Source organism: Scyliorhinus torazame, chromosome 4 (genome assembly GCF_047496885.1).
Source record: "Scyliorhinus torazame isolate Kashiwa2021f chromosome 4, sScyTor2.1, whole genome shotgun sequence".
Lineage (NCBI taxonomy): Eukaryota > Metazoa > Chordata > Chondrichthyes > Carcharhiniformes > Scyliorhinidae > Scyliorhinus > Scyliorhinus torazame.
In genome coordinates, this window is record NC_092710.1 from 312,024,118 (window position 1) to 312,042,618 (window position 18,501).

The 18,501-nt window shown below is 47.2% G+C and overlaps 1 protein-coding gene across 1 annotated transcript in view; it reads left to right on the plus strand.

Moving 5' to 3' along the window:
- Nucleotides 1-18,501, plus strand: part of acoxl (acyl-CoA oxidase-like) — a 667,710-nt gene that overhangs the window by 74,457 nt on the left and 574,752 nt on the right. The window contains exons 7-9 of the mRNA XM_072500077.1: nt 3,798-3,884; nt 8,410-8,482; nt 12,851-12,983. Of these exons, the coding sequence (XP_072356178.1) occupies nt 3,798-3,884; nt 8,410-8,482; nt 12,851-12,983 (293 nt within the window). The remainder of the gene's footprint in view (nt 1-3,797; nt 3,885-8,409; nt 8,483-12,850; nt 12,984-18,501) is intronic.

Consider the following 18,501-nt stretch of genomic DNA (forward strand, 5'->3'; position numbering starts at 1 on the left):
AGACAGTGACCCAGGCCGGTAATCGAACCTGGTACCCTGGTCTGTAAAGCAACAGTGCTAACCACAATGCTACCATGCTGCCCATATAGGATTACAGGAATAAGGATGTTTTACTACAATTATAATAATCTTTATTGTCACAAGTAGGCTTACATTAACACTGAAATGAAGTTACTTTGAAAAGCCCCTAGTCGCCACATTCCGGCGCCTTTTTGGGTACAGAGGGAGAATTCAGAATGTCCAATTCACCTAACAACACATTTTGGGACTTGTGGGAGGAAACCGGAGCAGTTGTATCGGGGATTGGTGAGGCACACCTGGAGTATTGTGTGCGGTTTTGGTCTCCTTATCTGAGGAAGGATGTTCTTGCTGTGGAGGGAGTACAACAAAGTATTACCAGGCTGATTCCTAGGATGGCGGGACTGTCATGTGAGGAGAGACTAAGTCAGTTATGATTATATTCATTGGAGTTTAGAAGAGTGAAGGGGGGGGATCTCATAGAAACTTATAAAATTCTAACAGGATTAGACCGGGTAGATTCAGAAAGAATGTTCTCCAAGGTGGGGGAGTCCAGACTAGGCGTCATAGTTTAAGGATAAGAGGTAAACCTTTTAGGTTTGCGGTGAGGAGAAATTTTGTCACCCAGAGACTGGTGAATCTGTGGAATTCACAACCTCAAAGGTAGTTGAGGCGAAAACGTTGTGTAATTTCAAGAAGAAATTAGATATAGCTCTTGGGGCTAAGGGATATGAGGGAAAGGCGGGATCAGGGTTTTGAACTTGATGATCAGCCATGATAATGAGTGGCGGAGCAGGGACAAAGGGCCGAATGGCCACCTGCTTCAATTTTGTATGTATGTTTCTATGTATCTCACAATGCAGCAGCCAATGAGAGTGCAATATATCTAATAGAGAAACCATATGGGGGCAGGTGGAGATGAGATCTTGTAGAGGGACTAGATTGAGGGTCGAGTTTCCGTTTTCCCCCCGCAAAATTTACTTCAAGTCCGGTAGTGGAGACCTCTCATGAGGATTTGGCGGCAGTTCAGGCAACATTTTAAGCTGGGCTCCATGTCGGTGTTAGCCCCGATCTGCGGAAAAGTTCTCTTTGTGCCGGCGGGTTTGGACTCGTCTTTCGGGTCTTGGGGGAGGGAGGCGCTGGAGAGGTTTGGGGCCATACTTACGGAGGGGAGTTCGCCGGTTTTGAGGAACTGTTGGATAAATTCCAACTGCCGAAGAATAACAAGTAGGATTCTCCGTTGCCCGAAACTTATATCGGGAACGGCGATCGGGCGGAGAATGGCCCCCGATGCCGAAATCGCGACAGGCACTGGTTTGACGCCGGGTCGCGATGCCCCACCCACTCCAAATCGGCGTCATTGAGACTCATGCCGCGCGCAGTCGCAACCCTGTTTGCATATAATTATCGGACCCACCCGCAAAGCTTTGTCTCCGATGGGCCGAGTTCCCGACGGAGCGAACCACGTGTGGTCTGAGCTGTCATGAGCCTGGCGTGGCGGCTGCGGAGAGAGAGAGAGAGAGAGGGAGGGAGGGAGTGTGGACAGTGTCCACCACTGCCATACTCCGCCGAGAGGCATGCCGCTGGCTGGGGGGCTTCTGCCAGGGCTGGGGGGAGCGGTAGGGGGTGACCAGGAGTTGGGCTGTGGGGTTGGGGTGGGCAGGTACGCGGTCCACCACAATCGGTGCCATCCTTTCCGGCGCGGTTGTGCGTGTGTGGCGAGTGTAGGCACACGCGCGACTGCAGCTTGTCAGCCCTGCGCATCTCAAGCACGGACCCGACGATTCTCCCACCGTTTTTCGCGTGTTCCGCGGGTGTTTCACACGGCGCCGCAGCTAGCTCCTCACCGGTACTGGAATAGGTGCAGGTGGCGGCGCTGATTTTCCCATCGTTAAACAGCACTGATCATCCCTTGGTGTCAGCATTTAGACGCAGGAACTGAGAATCCAGCCCAATATGTTTCCATATTTTTCCTGTCCGTTACTTTTTTCGCAAGGAGATTCCTTCCTTCCCCTGGCACCCTCTTCTCTCTTTTGGTTGGGGTCCTTTCGATGTCCGATTTGGGAGACGGGAAGATCTTGGGTATTTATGGTTAGACCTTGTCGCTTGAGCAGGCTCTATTTGATGTGGTAAAAAGGAAATGAGAGGGGGAACTAGGCATTATTTTTGATGGGGGGTGGGGGGGGGGGGGCGTTGTGTGGAGTGAGGCTGTTCACAAGGTCAACTCCACCCCCTCATGTGCGAGGCTCAGCTTTATTGTTCAAGGTGGTTCATAGGGCACACCTGGCGAGGGCACAGATGAGCAGGTTTTTCCAAGGGGTGGAGGGCCGGTTTGAACGATGTTCTCGGGAGCCGGCAAGTCATACAAACATAGAACATACAGTGCAGAAGGAGGCCATTCGGCCCATCGGGTCTGCACCGACCCACTTAAGCCCTCACTTCCACCTTATCCACGTAACCCCAATAACCCCTCCTAACCTTTTTTGGTCACAAAGGAAATTTATCGTGGCCAATCCACCTAACCTGCATGTCTTTGGACTGTGGGAGGAAACCGGAGCACCCGGAGGAAACCCACGCAGACACTGGGAGATCGTGCAGACTCCACACAGACAGTGACTCAGCGGGGAATCGAACCTGGGACCCTGGCGCTGTGAAGCCACAGTGCTATCCACTTGTGCTACCGTGCTGCCCTAATGTTCGCTTCTGGGTCACCTTCTTCAACACCATGTCATGTATTCTTGGGATTGAGCTGGAGCATTGTCCGCTGGTGGCCATTTTACGGGTCTTGGGCTCGCCAGAGCTGCAGACAGGGGTGAAGGTGGATGCCCTCGCTGATAGCCCAGAGGCAAGTTCTGCTAGGGTGGAGGACTCCGGTACCACACAGTGCCTCGTCCTGGTTGAGTGACCGTATGGAGCTTTTGCATCTCGAGAAGGTCAAGTAGATTATGAGGGGATCAACAAAAGGGTTCTATTCGAGGTGACAGCCATTAATTTCCTATTTCGAGGTGCTAGTCGCCACCCGGGGTTAAGCTGGGGAGGTTTAACTTCTGTTTTTGTTTTTGGGGGGGATGGGAGGGTGGTGAGTGTGGATTTGTATTGGTTATGTGTTGTGAGTTTACTGCGTCAGAATGAAAAATTTTCTTTAAAAAAATATTTTTTTCAACAATCATTGAATCATAAATTATCTAAAAATGAAGATTGAGGGGGTCAGTGGGCAGGGAGGCAGAGGGGTTGTGTAGTTAGTATATTTATAGAAAAATTGTAAGATACATTCCTGAAGGACAAATTAAGTTGTAATCGGAGAAGTAATCTTTTGCAAGTTTGCTCACTTTTCCTTCCTGTCTAGCTTAATTTAATATTTTGTATGGGGGGGGGGGGGTCTCATAGAGACGTATACATTTCTAACAGGACTAGACAGGGTAGATGCAGGCAAGATGTTACCAATGATGGGTCCAGAACCAAGGGTCACAGCTTGAGGCTTCAGGGTAAACCATTTCGGACAGAGATGAGACATTTCTTCACCCAAAGAGTGGTGAGCCTGTGGAATTCATTACCACAGGAAGTAGTTGTGGCTAAAACACCGAATATATTCAAGAGGCGGCTGGATATAGCACTTGGGGAGAACGGGATCAAAGATAATGGGGAGAAAGCAGGATTAGGCTATTGAGTTGGATGTTCAGCCATGGTCGTGATAAATGGCTCCTATCTTCTATATATGTAAAACTAGGTTGAAGGTCTGCTATTAAGACACCTCATTTCTGTATTTTGTTTAATACTAGGGCCTCACTGCTTTATTGTGCCTGTTCGAGATGATGCAGGGAACATGCACCCAGGAGTCACTGTGATTGACATGATGCACAAAGAGGGTGAGTTGGCTAAAGGTTTTTTATGAGCACTCTGGACTAACTAACCAGCCATAATGTGCTGTCAAAATAACAGCTAAGAATGTTCAATGATCAGCTCAGTTGGCTGGACAGTTGGTTTGTGGTCAGAGCGAGGCAGCAACACGGGTTCAATTCCCGTACTGGTTTAGGTTATTCATGAAGGCCCCGCCTTCTCAACCGTGCCCTTCACCTGAGGTGTGGTGATCCTCAGGTTAAATCGCCACCAGTCACATTTCTAGTTTGGTGGGGAGAGTGAAAGCTGATCTGGCAAGGTTGAATGGTCTCCCTCTGTCACTGGCGGGTCGGGTACAGGCGGTTAAAATGAATGTGCTTCCGCGATTCCTGATGATTTTTCAATGCCTGCCGATTTTCCTGCCAAAGGCATTTTTCTAGAGAGATTGAGGGATGATTACCTCGTTCATATGGGGAGGGAAGGTGGCCAGAATTAAAAAGGTGCAACTACAGAGAGGAAGGCAGGCAGGGGGTTTGGGTCTTCTGAACCTGATGTATTATAACTGGGCGGCGAATGTGGAGAAGGTACGGAGCTGGGTCAGAGGGGTTGCCTCCCAATGGGTCAGAATGGAGGAGAGTTTGGGTAGGGGGTGAGGATTGAAGGCGCTAGCGACAGCGCTGCTCCCGATAGCCCCGGGGAGATACTCAGTGAGTCCGGTACTAATAGCTTTGTTGAGAATTTGGAGGCAGTTTGGGCAGCACTTCGGGTTGGGGGCAGGGTCAAGGGAAATAGCGATTCGGGGGAATCATAGATTTGAGCCAGAGAAGTGGGATGGAAATTTTCAGAGATGGGAGGAGAAAGGAATTAGGACACTAAAAAACTTATTTCTTGGGGGTCGTTTTGCGGGATTGAAGGAGCTGGGAGCAAAGTATGGGCTGGAGCAGAGGGAAATATTTAGATACATGCTGGTTTGAGATTTTGCCAGAAAGGAGATACAGGGCTTCCCCGTAGAGCCGGCTTCCACATTGCTGGAGGAGGTGCTGATGACAGGGGGACTGGAGAAGGGGGCAGTATCGGCGGTTTACGGGGCTGTTTTGGAGGAGGAGAAGGCGCCGCTGGAAGGGATCAAGGCAAAGTGGGAGGAAGAGTTGGGAGAGGGTATGGAGGAGGGGTTCTGGTGTGAGGTGCTCTGGAGGGTGAACACCTCCACCTCGAGTGCGAGGTTGGGGCTGCTACAGCTGAAGGTGGTGTATTGAGCACACCTTACAAGGGCGAGGATGAGTTGGCTCTTTGAGGGGGTAGAAGATATGTGTGAACGTTGCGGGGTGGCCCCCGCAAACCACATTCATATGTTTTGGTCCTGTCCAAAGCTGGAGGATTACAGGAAGGAGGTTTTTAGGGTAATCTCTAAAGTTGTGCACGTGAAACTAGACCCGGGCCCTCGGGTGGCCATATTCGGGGTGTCGGACCAGCCAGGGTTGGAAACGGGCGCGGAGGCAGATGTTGTAGTCTTCGTTCCATTGATCGCTCGAAGGCGGATCCTGTTAGGGTGGAGATCAACCTCTCCACCCTGTGCCATGGCGTGATGGGGTCCTGCTGGAATTCCTGACGCTTGAAAAGGTCAAATTTGAACTGAGGGGAAGTATGGAGGGGTTCTACAATTCATGAGCGTTATTCATTATGCAATTTTGAGAATTGGATCACATTGAACCTTGGGGGTTGGGGGGGGGGGGGGTGCTGGGAGGTTTGGGGGGAGGGGGACTGTATCTGTTAATGGTGACTATGGGTGATTCCTGTCTTTTTGTCATTTGTTTATGTTAACATGCGGGTTAATGTTTGGGGTTTGGTGGGAGGATTGGATCGTTGTTATTAATATTGGGATTGACATTACATTGTTACTGGCTTTTGTTATTGTTGGGTGTAAATTTGGGAGAAAATGTGAAAAAGGAGAATAAAAAAATATTTTAAATTTTTTTTTAAAAATCGCCACACACACACAAAAGGGGAGAGCAGCCTATGGTCATCTGGGACTATGGTGTCTTTACCATACTCTAAGGTATAAGTCTTGTATTGAGGTCCATTAACATACAGGATTGCAGATTTACTGAAGAGAGAGGACTGAAGTAGCGCCCAGTCCGTATCACGAGTGCCACCCATTGAGCGTAAGGGTGAGAATCTCTGCAGTTTGGGGCAGCACGGTAGCATAGTGGTTAGCACAGTTGCTTCACAGCTCCAGGGTCCCAGGTTCGATTCTCGGCTTGGGTCACTGTCTGTGTGGAGTTTGCACGTTCTCCCAGTGTGTGCGTGGCTTTCCGCCGGGTGCTCCGATTTTCTCCCACAGTCCAAAGATGTGCAGGTTAGGTGGATTGGCCATTCTAAATTACCCTTGGGCAAAAAATGTTAGGTGGGGTTACGGGGATAAAGGGGGATAGGGTGGAGGCGTGGGGCTTAAGTAGGGTGCTCTTTCGCTTCCGGTGACGGCGGGCGGGAGGCGGCCGCACAATGGAGAGCCCCCGCTCGGGAACTGCAATTTTGGGGCTTTAAGCCCGGTCCCAGGGTCCGCGGAGGCGGCAGAAGAAGGGAGAAGGCACGGAGGAGGCACTGAGAAGACACAGGAGTGAAAAACCCCCAAAGAAAAATGTCGAGGGTGGGCAAAAAAACGGCCGAAAAAAAACCAGCTGGAGGTCCGTCGGGGAGTGGAAAGGTCACCGCGGGGTCACCAGGAAAAATGGAGGCTGGAGCACCAGGGAAGGCCGCACTGCTTATAACCAAGGTGATGGCTGCGGAATTTGAAAAGCAGTTGGCGCAGATTGCAAAATGTATGGAGACGGTGAGGAAGGAGATGAGGGAGGTTTTGAGTGTGCTGGTGGAGGAGGCGGTTTCCCCGGTGAGGACGGAGGTGGCGAGCGCAGTGGCGGAGGTGCGAGAGCAAGGGGAGGCGCTGAAGGAAGTGAAGGAGACGTTATTGCAGCACGGTGATCAACTTGCCTCGATGGGGAAAGAGATGCGGAAGGTGATGGATACTAACCAGGATCTGCGAGGAAAAATGGAAGAACTGGAAAATAGATCCAGGCAACAGAACTTGAGGATTGTGGGGCTGCCCGAAGGAGTTGAAGGACCGAAGCCGACTGAGTATTTTGCCGCGATGCTGGCAAAACATATGGGGGAGGGGGAGGACACCATCCGATATGAACTGGATCGGGTTCATCGGTCATGGAGGCCTGTACCAAAGGCGAGTGAGCCGCCAAGGGCAGTGACTCTGTGCTTCCGTAAGTACAGGGTGAAGGAGAAGGTCCTGAGCTGGGCCAAGCAGAAGCGGGTGGTGCAGTGGGCTGCAGCTGGTATACCAGGACTTTACGGTGGAGCTGGCAAGGAGGCGGGCTGCCTTCAACCGGGTGAAGAGGGCACTGTACATTAGCAAGGTGCGGTGCGGCATTGTATATCCAGTGAAGCTGAGGGTGACTTACAAGCTCCGGGACTTTTATTTTGGAACGGCGGAAGCAGCGGAGGAGTTTGCGAAAGCAGAAGGACTGTGGCAGAACTGACAAATTGAGGAATGGCCATGTGCCGATGTAACCTCATGACTGTATTTTCTTCTTTTTTTTTTTGTATCATTGCGCGCGGCTGTAGAGTCTAAAGGAGCCAATGTTGCATATATTTGGACAAGGGAAGCGACGGGACTTTCACTCGCAAGGAGGGCTTTTTGGGGTGTAGGTGGATAGGCGGGGTTTGTGTGCTAAAAGGGGATCTTTGGGCTTTCCTGGGGCCAGGCAAGTGGGGAAAGGACCCGGGCGGGGGCCTCCACGCTGGCCAGTGTGTGCCGGCCAGTGAACGGGAGTGAGGTGGGGGAGGGGCTGCGGCCATCGGAGCCTGGCAGAACAGGGTCCGAGTGGTCTAGCCGGGGTGGAAAGTTGGGGGGGAAGGAACGAGGGTAGGGGGAGGAGTTTTACAAGAGGCAGTGGACGGGAGGAGCTGGAGACCTGGGGTGGGGGGTGAGGGGGTGGGAGCTGTGTAAGATTATGGGTGACTACGGGTGATCCCTGATTTATTTTTGTCATTTGTTTATGTAAACATGCGGGTTGAGGTTTGGGGGTTGGTGGGTAGATGGGATCGTTGTTGTTATTATGGGGATTGATATATCTTGCTGATTATTGTTTATTGTTGATGGATGTAAATGTGGGAGAAAATGTGAAAATGGAGGAGAATTTAAAAAAAAAAAAGTAGGGTGCTCTTTCCAAGGGTTGCAGACTCAATGGGCTGAATGGCCTCCTGCACTGTAAATTCTACGGTAATTCTATTCTATAGTTCAATCAGGAACTGGTGTGGAGCCTGTCATTGTACCATAGAACGGTCAAGAACTTGAATAATAATGCTTTCCTTCACGGCTCCTCATTTTTTAAATAATAACTGTAATTTTGGATTGTGTTTATTTGCTAAGGTCACAAGTTAATTTACAACTGATTGATTATTAGGATTTCTGAGGTGCAGGTCAATACGAATCTGTTTTTGTTTTAAATCTTGTTTTGTTCTCTCTTTCTCTCTCCCCACCCTCAGGTTTAAATGGAGTTGATAACGGAATTCTAGTATTTGACAATGTTCGAATTCCAAAAGAAAATCTTCTTAACAAGTTTGTATTTCTTTCAGTTTTTTTTGTCTCTTAAAGGTTTATTTTATACGGCAGAATTCTCTTTATCAGTGGCAGAATCTGTAAATTCGTCAGCATGTTTGTTTAAAAAAAAAAAGAAAATTTAAAGCAGATACAGCAATTGAATTAAAAGACGGCCGTCAGTGGCGGGGGGAGGGGGCAGTACTATTTCTGTGACGTAAACAGTATAATAGAACATACAGTGCAGAAGGAGGCCATTCAGCCCATCGAGTCTGCACCGACCCCACTTAAGCCCTCACTTCCACCCTATCCCCGTAACCCAATAACCCCTCCCAACCTTTTTGGTCACTAAGGGCAATTTATCATGGCCAATCCACCTAACCTGCACATCTTTGGACTGTGGGAGGAAACCGGAGCACCCGGAGGAAACCCACGCAGACACTGGGAGAACGTGCAGACTCCACACAGACAGTGACCCAGCAGGGAATCGAACCTGGGACCCTGGCGCTGTGAAGCCACAGTGCTATCCATTTGTGCTACTGTGCTGACCAAATAATGATATGTATGGTGCCAGTGTAGTAAAGGGTTGACATCTGAAACTGTGTAAATCAAACACTAGATGGTGGTACTAATTCATTCTATATAAGACAGCATCTCTAGGAATTCTGGGAGAAGCTGAAGAGAACATGATAAGAAGCCTAGGAGACCAGAGTGAGAATTGATTGTAGAGCTTTAGCATGAGGTCACGTCATAGTGTAGTTTATTAGTTCGATAGAATATTGATTACTGTACTACAGATTCAGTATTATTAGTTTAGTATCTGTTACTCAGTAAAGTGTGTGAACCTAATCAACGTTAGTAGTGTAAAATAAATTTGTTTTGATTCAAACTTCTTATTTTTATATTCTTTGTCAACACTACACATCTGGCTATCTTGGAGAAAAAGGCAAGGAATATAACAAACAGCTGCCTTTGGGCCTCTCTCAAAGAAAGGCTATCCGTTTGGAGATATTAGATTTATTACTATGTTTTCTGCCTTGTGCCTCCATTTTGGGCCTCTGCCCCCCTTTGAAGGAGTGTTATAGGTTACGTGGATTGATGTGGATCTGTCCAAAGAAAAGAAAGACTTTTATGTGCATTTTACATGCAATTCTGTAGCACCTTCTGTTACAACTTAAGGATGTCACAGTTGCAATGGAGGAAACATCCCAGGGTCCCAGGGCAGTCCAAAGCAAGTTGGCAGCAGTAATAACCTAAGCAATATTTGCTATCCCTGCGTCTGAAATTCATTTCATGCAAAATAATAATGTTCACCATTCTAAATAGTTGTTTGGTAATACAGAACTTGAGTATTACTGAAACAAGGGACCTGCCAAAACTTTTGACTTGCACTCATCAGGACATTTCACAAGAATACCAATTCAAGGGGGGAAACAAAAATTTATACTCTCAGAAGAGGCTGCGATTGGCTGACAAGTGGACTCTGATTGATAGAGGTGTTGCCAAGGGGAATCCACCAGTTAATGATGACTGAAAGTTAACTGCTGAACATTGTTTGAAATTTAAACCAAGTAGCTTGACCCTTATTAGTCAAGGCATTGCCCTGAGGAATTATCAGCAAATGGCTATCGCGTAATATGTTTAGCTGAAAGGGGTGCAATGTGTGTGCGTGTTACTCCTGTCTACAAAGAACAGAGCACTGTGTATTAATATATGTAGCTTCCAGTACACGCATGTGCCACACACTGCAAACCCAACTGACAGTCTTAAATTGGTTGTCAGTATAATTCTTAGCATACTGAGGATTATTTAGCAAATGTTGTCCAATCATGGAATCAAATCTATTGTTGGACACCGTGTTCTGCAAGCACAGACTGGTTGTTGACAGTCTGTAACTTGCCCTTTGCGAATAGCAGAAGAGACATGCTGCTTGATACAATCTTCCTGTCTTTGGGATATCCGACCTACATACCTGTTATCATACTGGCACTGAAATTTATATTCCACATTACTCATTTACAGGACAGGCAGAACATATTTTGGCTTAACGTCAGCACCCTGTTAGTGGCGGATACCACTCATGCTGCTACTATTTTGTAGCAGTGTGAAATATCACCTGTTGCTCAAATTTTGAGATACCTTGCTCTTCCAGGGTAATCTGAAGTAGACTGGGTACGTTTCAGGGCCAAAAGTAAAGGCCTTCGACCCCTTCATGAGTTTGTGTGATGTGATATACAGCGCAAAATGATCTGCTCGGGGTAGCCATTATCACGCAGGATGTCTTTGATGCACCTGATTTCAGCACCAAACTGGCATGGTGTTTTCTCCTTATATTGATTTTCGTGTGAAGTGTCCTGAAAGGGCAAGATGAAAAACTTCTAAATACTTTAATTATCTACTTCAGTAACCAGCTGCTCTCTATGACTGGGAAATTAACCTAATATGTGGCAAATATCTGCAAGATTTGGCAATAAGGGTATGAGTAAATTACTTTAGGATAATTAAATCAGCCCATGAAAACAGATCTCACTTAATATTGTGAAGCAAAAAGGGCCAGCCAAGCAGGCCGACCTATAATTGAGAACGAGAGAAGCTGGGATTGGTCTCCTTGCGTCAGCCATAGCTCAGTTGGTAATATTCTTGGCTGTGAGTCACAAAAGATAAACCATTACACTATTTTGAAGAAGAGCACTGGCAAATGTTTATCACTCAACCAATATCAAACACTATATAAATTCCTTTGAGCAGAGAACGTTAAGACGTTGTGCAGGTTAGGTGAATTGGCCATGCTAAATTGCCCCTTAGTGTCCAAAAATGTGTAGGTTAGGTTACAGAAACAGGGCGGGGGAACGGGCCTAGACAGAGTGCTGTTTCGGAGGGTCAGTCCAGACTCTGCACTGTCGGGATTGGGGGGAAAAAACGGATTTAATCGAGGTGTTCAAAATTATGAGGGATTTGTGACAGGGTAAATAAGGATAAACTATTGCTACAGCTTGGGAAGCTTGGTAGCCAAAGGAATCAAATGTAAGATTGACAAAGGAATCCAAAGTGAGGTGGGAATTCTTTTGTGTCGTGTGCACTGCCTGATATGGTGGAAGCAGTTTCAGAAGTAAATTTCAGAAATAGGTTAGAAATATACTTGAAAAGGGAAAAAAAATGAAGGCTTTTGGGAATGCGTAGCTGACTTGGATTGATTGAATGACTTGGATTGATTGAATGACTTTTCAAGTAGCCAGTTTGGCTATGATAGAACAAATGGTCTCTTCCTGTGCTGTATGATTCTGTGATAACTGTTCCCTGCATGACTGCCCATTAAAGTAATACAACAGGAAAAGACCTAGTGAAGTCACTGACTAGTCACTAAAGCTGCTTCATGAGTAACGAGAGATGGATGTCGAGAAAGCAAGTAGATCTGAAGCAAGTATTGTAATTTGCAAAATACAAAACAGGCCTACTGTTTTTAATGGATAATGACACTCCAGAGAGGGTTCAGAGAACGGGAACTCTGGTGATAGCAGAACTCCAATCTCTTAATTATGAAGGTTGGCCTAGATCATTGAGGTTATTTGGAAAAAAATAAGTTCTGGGAGAGTCAAAGAGAGTTGTGATCAAATATTTGAAATGGATAATGGCATTGCGATTGAAGAACTAGAGGTATAAAATACATGAGGGAAAGTGCTGGGGAGATGAGTGCTTCTTTTCTCAGGAGCTCTTCACCCCCTGGGACGAGGTTACTGATGCATTTGACGGAATGTGGAAGACAACTGGGAAGGTATTGGATAGGTTTGGGAGGGCAAGGCATATATTGAGGTGAGGCAAGGTGGGAAAGTTTGGTGCATGTGTTTAGATAACTGGTTTCCTCTTGTTTGCTTGATATTTCATGCATTCATAGAGGAATGTCTTGCAGGACTTTTCTTGAAATTGCAACAAGTTTCTTTTCCCTTTTGTTTTGTTTGTGCCATATCCAAGATTAAAGTGGGACATCATCTACTGCAGCAGAGAGGTATCAGTGACCCGGATGATCCCCTCTTTCTCTTCATTTTCTATGCTCATGGTGTGCCTTTTGAATTTCTGCTACACTTCTTTAAAATAAATAATAATCCTTTGAGAGTGTCAGTAGTGAAGTTTATCATGAAGTTTACTGATAAAATCCCATCTCCACTTCTAGTGTGCCATGTGCACAAGCCAGAATTGCAATAGAGAAGGAGTTGGGGTGGTGAAGGTGGTTAAAATCACAGGTGAACCGTGCAGCGTTGATGCTGGGATTGGAGGGCTTGTGTCTACATTTGTAATTTCGCTTTGAACAGAGCTTTGAAGTCCCACTGCCTCATCAGGTCTAATACAAAAAATTCAAGAACTGAAGCTACATTTTCTGATTTCTTCACACAGGTTTGGTTCTGTATCTGAAAATGGAGTTTATGAGTCACCCATTGAAGACAAAGGTGCTAGGTTTAATGTTATGCTCGCAGCCCTTACACCGACGAGGATTGCGTTAATATTTCAGGCATTGGGAGCCATGAAGGTAAGTACATTTTCTAACAAATTTGTCCCACCAGCTAGCTTTAAGCAGAACAATGGTGCACAGCAGTGCACAGTCTGACCCCTTATCAATGATGTGCTGCCCATACTGTACTTCACCAACCCATCAGCAGTGCATGGTTCTCCTTATTCCCATGGTAACTGGCAGTGCAAAGGCTGATTCAGATCTGTTAATTAATTCAATAGTCCATGTTACAATGCAGCCTCTAAATCTAAACACCAGTGTTAAACTACCATAAATTTCATGGTTGTTTCCTGGAGCAGCCCCGTTTCTACCTGATTCTCCGCTTTACGAGGACGAGGAAATGTCAAATCTGGTTAAACAACTAACTCCCTAACCCTGGACCTGCCTGTACACAGTACCAAGCTACCACTGGATTTATTTCGTACAGTGCAATAAGTGTCTCGGGCAAGATCCTGTACAGTTTACTTTTGCCTCCCCTTGTGCAAAAACATCTAACCCCCTCGCCGGACAGAGACCAGAACACCACACTTTGTAATACTGCCAAATGCATCACAGTTGAGCTGAACCGCAACATGCTAGGACCCTCGTCTTACTTACTGCAGCGCAGCTATTCCCAAGGGACCTTCTGATTTGTTCCACAATTAACAGTACATTGTAATGTCCTTTGTGCGCTGGGCACTTGTGTGCACAGAAGCAAGTCTTTTGGGCAGCACGGTAGCATTGTGGATAGCACAATTGCTTCACAGCTCCAGGGTCCCAGGTTCGATTCCGGCTTGGGTCACTGTCTGTGCGGAGTCTGCACATCCTCCCCGTGTGTGCATGGGTTTCCTCCGGGTGCTCCGGTTTCCTCCCACAGTCCAAAGATGTGCAGGTTAGGTGGATTGGCCATGCTAAAATTGCCCTTAGTGTCCAAAATTGCCCTTGGTGTTGGGTGGGGTTAGTGGGTTATGGGGATAGGGTGGAGGTGTGGACCTTGGGTAGGGTGCTCTTTCCAAGAGCCGGTACAGACTCGATGGGCCGAATGGCCTCCTTCTGCACTGTAAATTCTATGATAAATTTTGAGTTGTGCATTTAAAAGGACTGTTTTCCCCATGGTTATTGTTAAAATTCTACTTGGGGTGTGAAGTGCAATTGTATCTGAATAAGGTAAAGACAAACAAGGAAGGTGATTATACAATTTATCAGGGGAGACCAATCAAAAGGTTGTATCTAAACATAAACAAAATAGTAAATTATGTCACATGCACATTAAAAAATATAATGGCTGAAGGATATTAAGAGATGGGCAGTATACTACCACAGATACAAAGATGTGTGGGTTAGGTGGGGTTACAGGGTTGCAGTGGTAGAGTGGGAGCCTGGGTAGGGTGTTCTTTCAGAGGGTCGGTGCAGACGCGATGGGTTGAATGGCCTCCTTCACTGTAGGGATTCTATGGTTCTATGAGGTAATTATGGAGAGATGGTAAAAGTAACAAATAAGTATTTTGTTTATTAGTATTTGCCAAGGAGGTAAAACAAGTGGACATGACATTGGATGAAGAGTTGAGCAATGAGATGAGAGCATTTAAAATAAAAAGGGATGTGCTAAATAAACAATTCAAAATCAAAGACAGTAATCGGGAGGATTGATGAGGGTAGTGCAGTAGGTGTTGTCTACGTGAATTTTAGTACGGTATTTGTTAAGGACTGACTTGGCAGACTGGTCGGAAAAGTTAAAGCCCATGGAATATAGGGGAATGTGGCAAGTTGGATCCAATATTGGCTCAGTGACGGAACAAATGATAAGACCACAAGAAATAGGAACAGGGGTAGGCCGTTCAGCCCCTCGAGACTGCTTCACCATTGAAAAGGATTGTGGCTGGTCCTACATTCCTCATGTCCATTTTCCTGCCCTTTTCCCATAACCCTTGATTCCCTGACTGATCAAGAATCTTTCTATCTCAGCCTTAACTATACACAATGACTCTGCCCCACCGCTCTCTGTGGCAAGGAGTTCCGAAGATTCACAACCCTCTGAGTAAAGAAGTTCCTCCTCATCTCAGTCTTAAATTGGCACCCCATTATTCTGAGATTATGCCCACTGGTCCAACAGCGTCTCTCTCTCTCTCTCTCGATCATGAGAGGAAATATCCTCTCGTATTTACTCTGTCCAGTCCTTTAAGAATCCTGGGCGCGATTCTCTGAAATGGAGACAGAGAGTTCGCGCCGTCGTGAATGCCATCGAGGTTCACGATGGCGCGAAACGGCCCCTATCCCGACCGATTCAGGGCCCGATAATGGGCTAGGAGCGGCGGCGCGTCATTGGCGGGCCTTGCCGCGCGTAAAGACGGCGCCGCATACATGACGCGGCCGGCGCCGCATAACTGGTGACACCCGTGCATGCGTGGTTGCCGTCCCCCCCGCAACAAGCTGTCCAATGGATCTTGCGGGGCTGCGGAAGAAAGGAGGTCCTCCTTCAGAGAGGCCGGCCCGACGATTGGTGGGCACCGATCGCAGACCAGACCCCATTTGAAGTCCCTTTCCCCCCCCCCCCCCCCCAGCGTTCCCGCACTGTTGCCGCCGGCAGCGACTAGGTGTGGACGGCGTCGGGGGGAACCCGCCGTTTTGGGCAGGCCGCTCGGCCCATCCGGCACCGAGAATCGTGGGACTACCGGTGAATCGCCATTTTGGCTGTCTAGGACGATTCACTGGACCACGCCGCGCAAAACGCAATTGTGCCGATCTGGCCACTTCCGAGGGCATCGGACCGGTCTTGCGGGAAAATTAGCTGACCCAGGCTATTCTCTGAAACGGCACGGGAGCAGAGAATCGCGCCCCCTATGTTTCAATGAGATCACCTTTTTCCGTTGTCTGGGAGTGGGGGACCCTCCGCAGGGGTGGGCCACCATGGGAGTGTGGGTGGGGGGCGCTTGTGGCAACCCAGGAGCAACCGCTCACAGCGCCACCGTGCCAACCCCTATTCTGAGGGCAATACTTGTCCCTGCCCACCTGCCCCACAGCCCACCCGTAACCCCCACCTACTGCCAAGGCCGTGCGGCTGAAGGCTATTGCTAATAAAGAATTGGCAATCATGGTTAAGTGAGCACTTCGCACGTCCCCGTAACCCAATAACCCCTCCTCACCTTTTTTGGTCACTAAGGGCAATTTATCATGGCCAATCCACCTAATGTGCACGTCTTTGGACTGTGGGAGGAAACCGGAGCACCCAGAGGAAACCCACGCAGACACAGGGAGAATGTGCAGACTCCGCACAGACAGTGACCCAGCGGGAAATCGAACCTGGGACCCTGGCGCTGTGAAGCCACAGTGCTAATCACTTGTGCTACCGTGCTGCCCAAAGGGTAGCTATTCACCGTGGTGGAGAATGGCAAGTGGTGTTTCACAAAGATCAATGCTCGGAATACGGCAGTTCACAATTTACATTGTGTTTTTGATTCCAAATTGTTGACGTCCCATTTGTGAATGACACCAGATTGGGGTTATACCCAATACTGAGGAAGTAGCAAATTATGGGACTGTAATAAATTTAAAAAATGAAAATCGCTTATTGTCACATGGAGGCTTCAGATGAAGTTACTGTGAAAAGCCCCAAGTCGCCACATTCTGGCGCCTCTTCGGGGAGGCTGGTACGGGAATTGAACCGTGCTGCTGGCCTGCCTTGGGCTGCTTTGAAAGCCAGCGATTTAGCCCTGTGCTAAACCAGCCCCTTGCAGGAAAAACTTGCAGAACAGGCAAATAATTCGCAAATGAAGCTTAGCACAGATAAATGTAAAGTGGTACATTTCGTAGCAAGAACTTGGAAATTGTGAATCGAGGTGAAATAGAGGGGTCTCCGAGGACAGATGCATCAATTGCTAAAGTTTTGCGCAGGTTAGATCATTAAAAAAAATGTAAACTAAATGATTTATTTCTAGAGGGGAAAAATTGAAAAGTAGGGGAACTATGCTAAACCTGTATTGAACCTCGGTGAGACCACATTTCGACCTGTATGCACTTCTGGTTGCCACGTTATAAAAAGGATATAGAGACACCAGAGAGGGTGCAAAGAAGATTTACAATTATACAAGAAATAGGAGGATATGCATAACAGCCAATGAATGCCTCCTGGGTCTCTCTTCTCTTGAGGAAGGAAGGCTGAGAGGTGATTTAATAAGAGGTCTTTAGAATTCTGAAAGGATTTGCTAAAATGGGCATTGGGGCGGCACGGTGGCACAGTGGTTAGCACTACTGCCTCACAGCACTAGGGACTCAGATTCAAATCCGACCTTGGATGACTGTGTGGACTTTACATGTTCTCCCTGTGTCTGCGTGGGTTTCCTCCGGGTGCTCCGACTTCCTCCCACAGTCCAAAGATGTGCAGGTTAGGTGTGTAAAAGTTCCCCTGTTCAAAGATGTGCAGGTTGGATGGGGTGCAGAGCCAAATAGCCTCCTTCTGCACTGCAGCAGTTTTATGACAGTTTCCAATTATGGGAAAGAGTAAAACTAGTGGTCATCAATAAAGGATAGTCACCAAGAAATCAGATAGGCAATTCCAAAGAAAACTTTACTCCGAGTGTGGAGAGAACAATGGTGAGGTAAACAATGAACAGAAGAGAACATGTGTGGGGGAAGGGGACAGAGGGTTACAATGATCGTTGAAGGAGCAAGGATGGGAGGAGGCTTGAGTTCGAACATAAATACTGGTTGGGCTGAATGCCTTTTCGGCACTGTACATTTTAAGGTGGTTACAAACACATGAGAATGCAGATGTTTTGTTATGAAGTTGAGTGTTCGGGACTTTTCATAATGCGGTGTCTGCATTTTGTACTGATAAGCAGCCATTTAGATTTGAGATTCGCGAGACATTTACAGTTGCTATAAAAGTATGTAAGTCTCGGGTTGCAGAAAGGCCGGGCTGAGCAGGCTACAGCAAGTGCCCCTTGTAAGATTTCGCTCATGATTTACAACAAACTTGGAAAAAAAATAAAAGGGCGATCTTTTTTAAATAAATTTAGAGTATGCAGTTCATTTTTTCCAATTAAGGGGCAATTTAGTGTAGCCAATCCACCTAACCTGCACATCTTTGGGTTGTGGGGGCAAAACCCACGCAGACGTGGGGAGAATGTGCAAACTCCACGCAGACAGTGACCCAGAGCTGGGATCGAACCTGGGACCTCGGCGCCATGAGGAAACAATGCTAACTACTGCGCCAATAAAAGGGCTATCTTGAAATTAATCTACAAATTCCCTTTGTGAAAGTTCCATTCCATTTGAAGATTTATACTATTTCTCACCACCGCAAGGTCATGAAAGCCCATGTGTTATTTATGGATGACATCTTCAACATAAAAACAAAGGAAACTTGAGGCACAGAAGGTGGTTACTTGGTCCATCTCATCTGTGCAAGCTTAAAAGTAAATCAATCCAACCTAATCCCATTTTGAGTATTGCTTGAAAAAAGGGGATAAAATGTCCAAGGTTTTCATTTTGCACATATCAGAGCAGATGCAAGAATGCCAAACTTCAAAGGGAACAACAATTTATACTGCATGCGAAA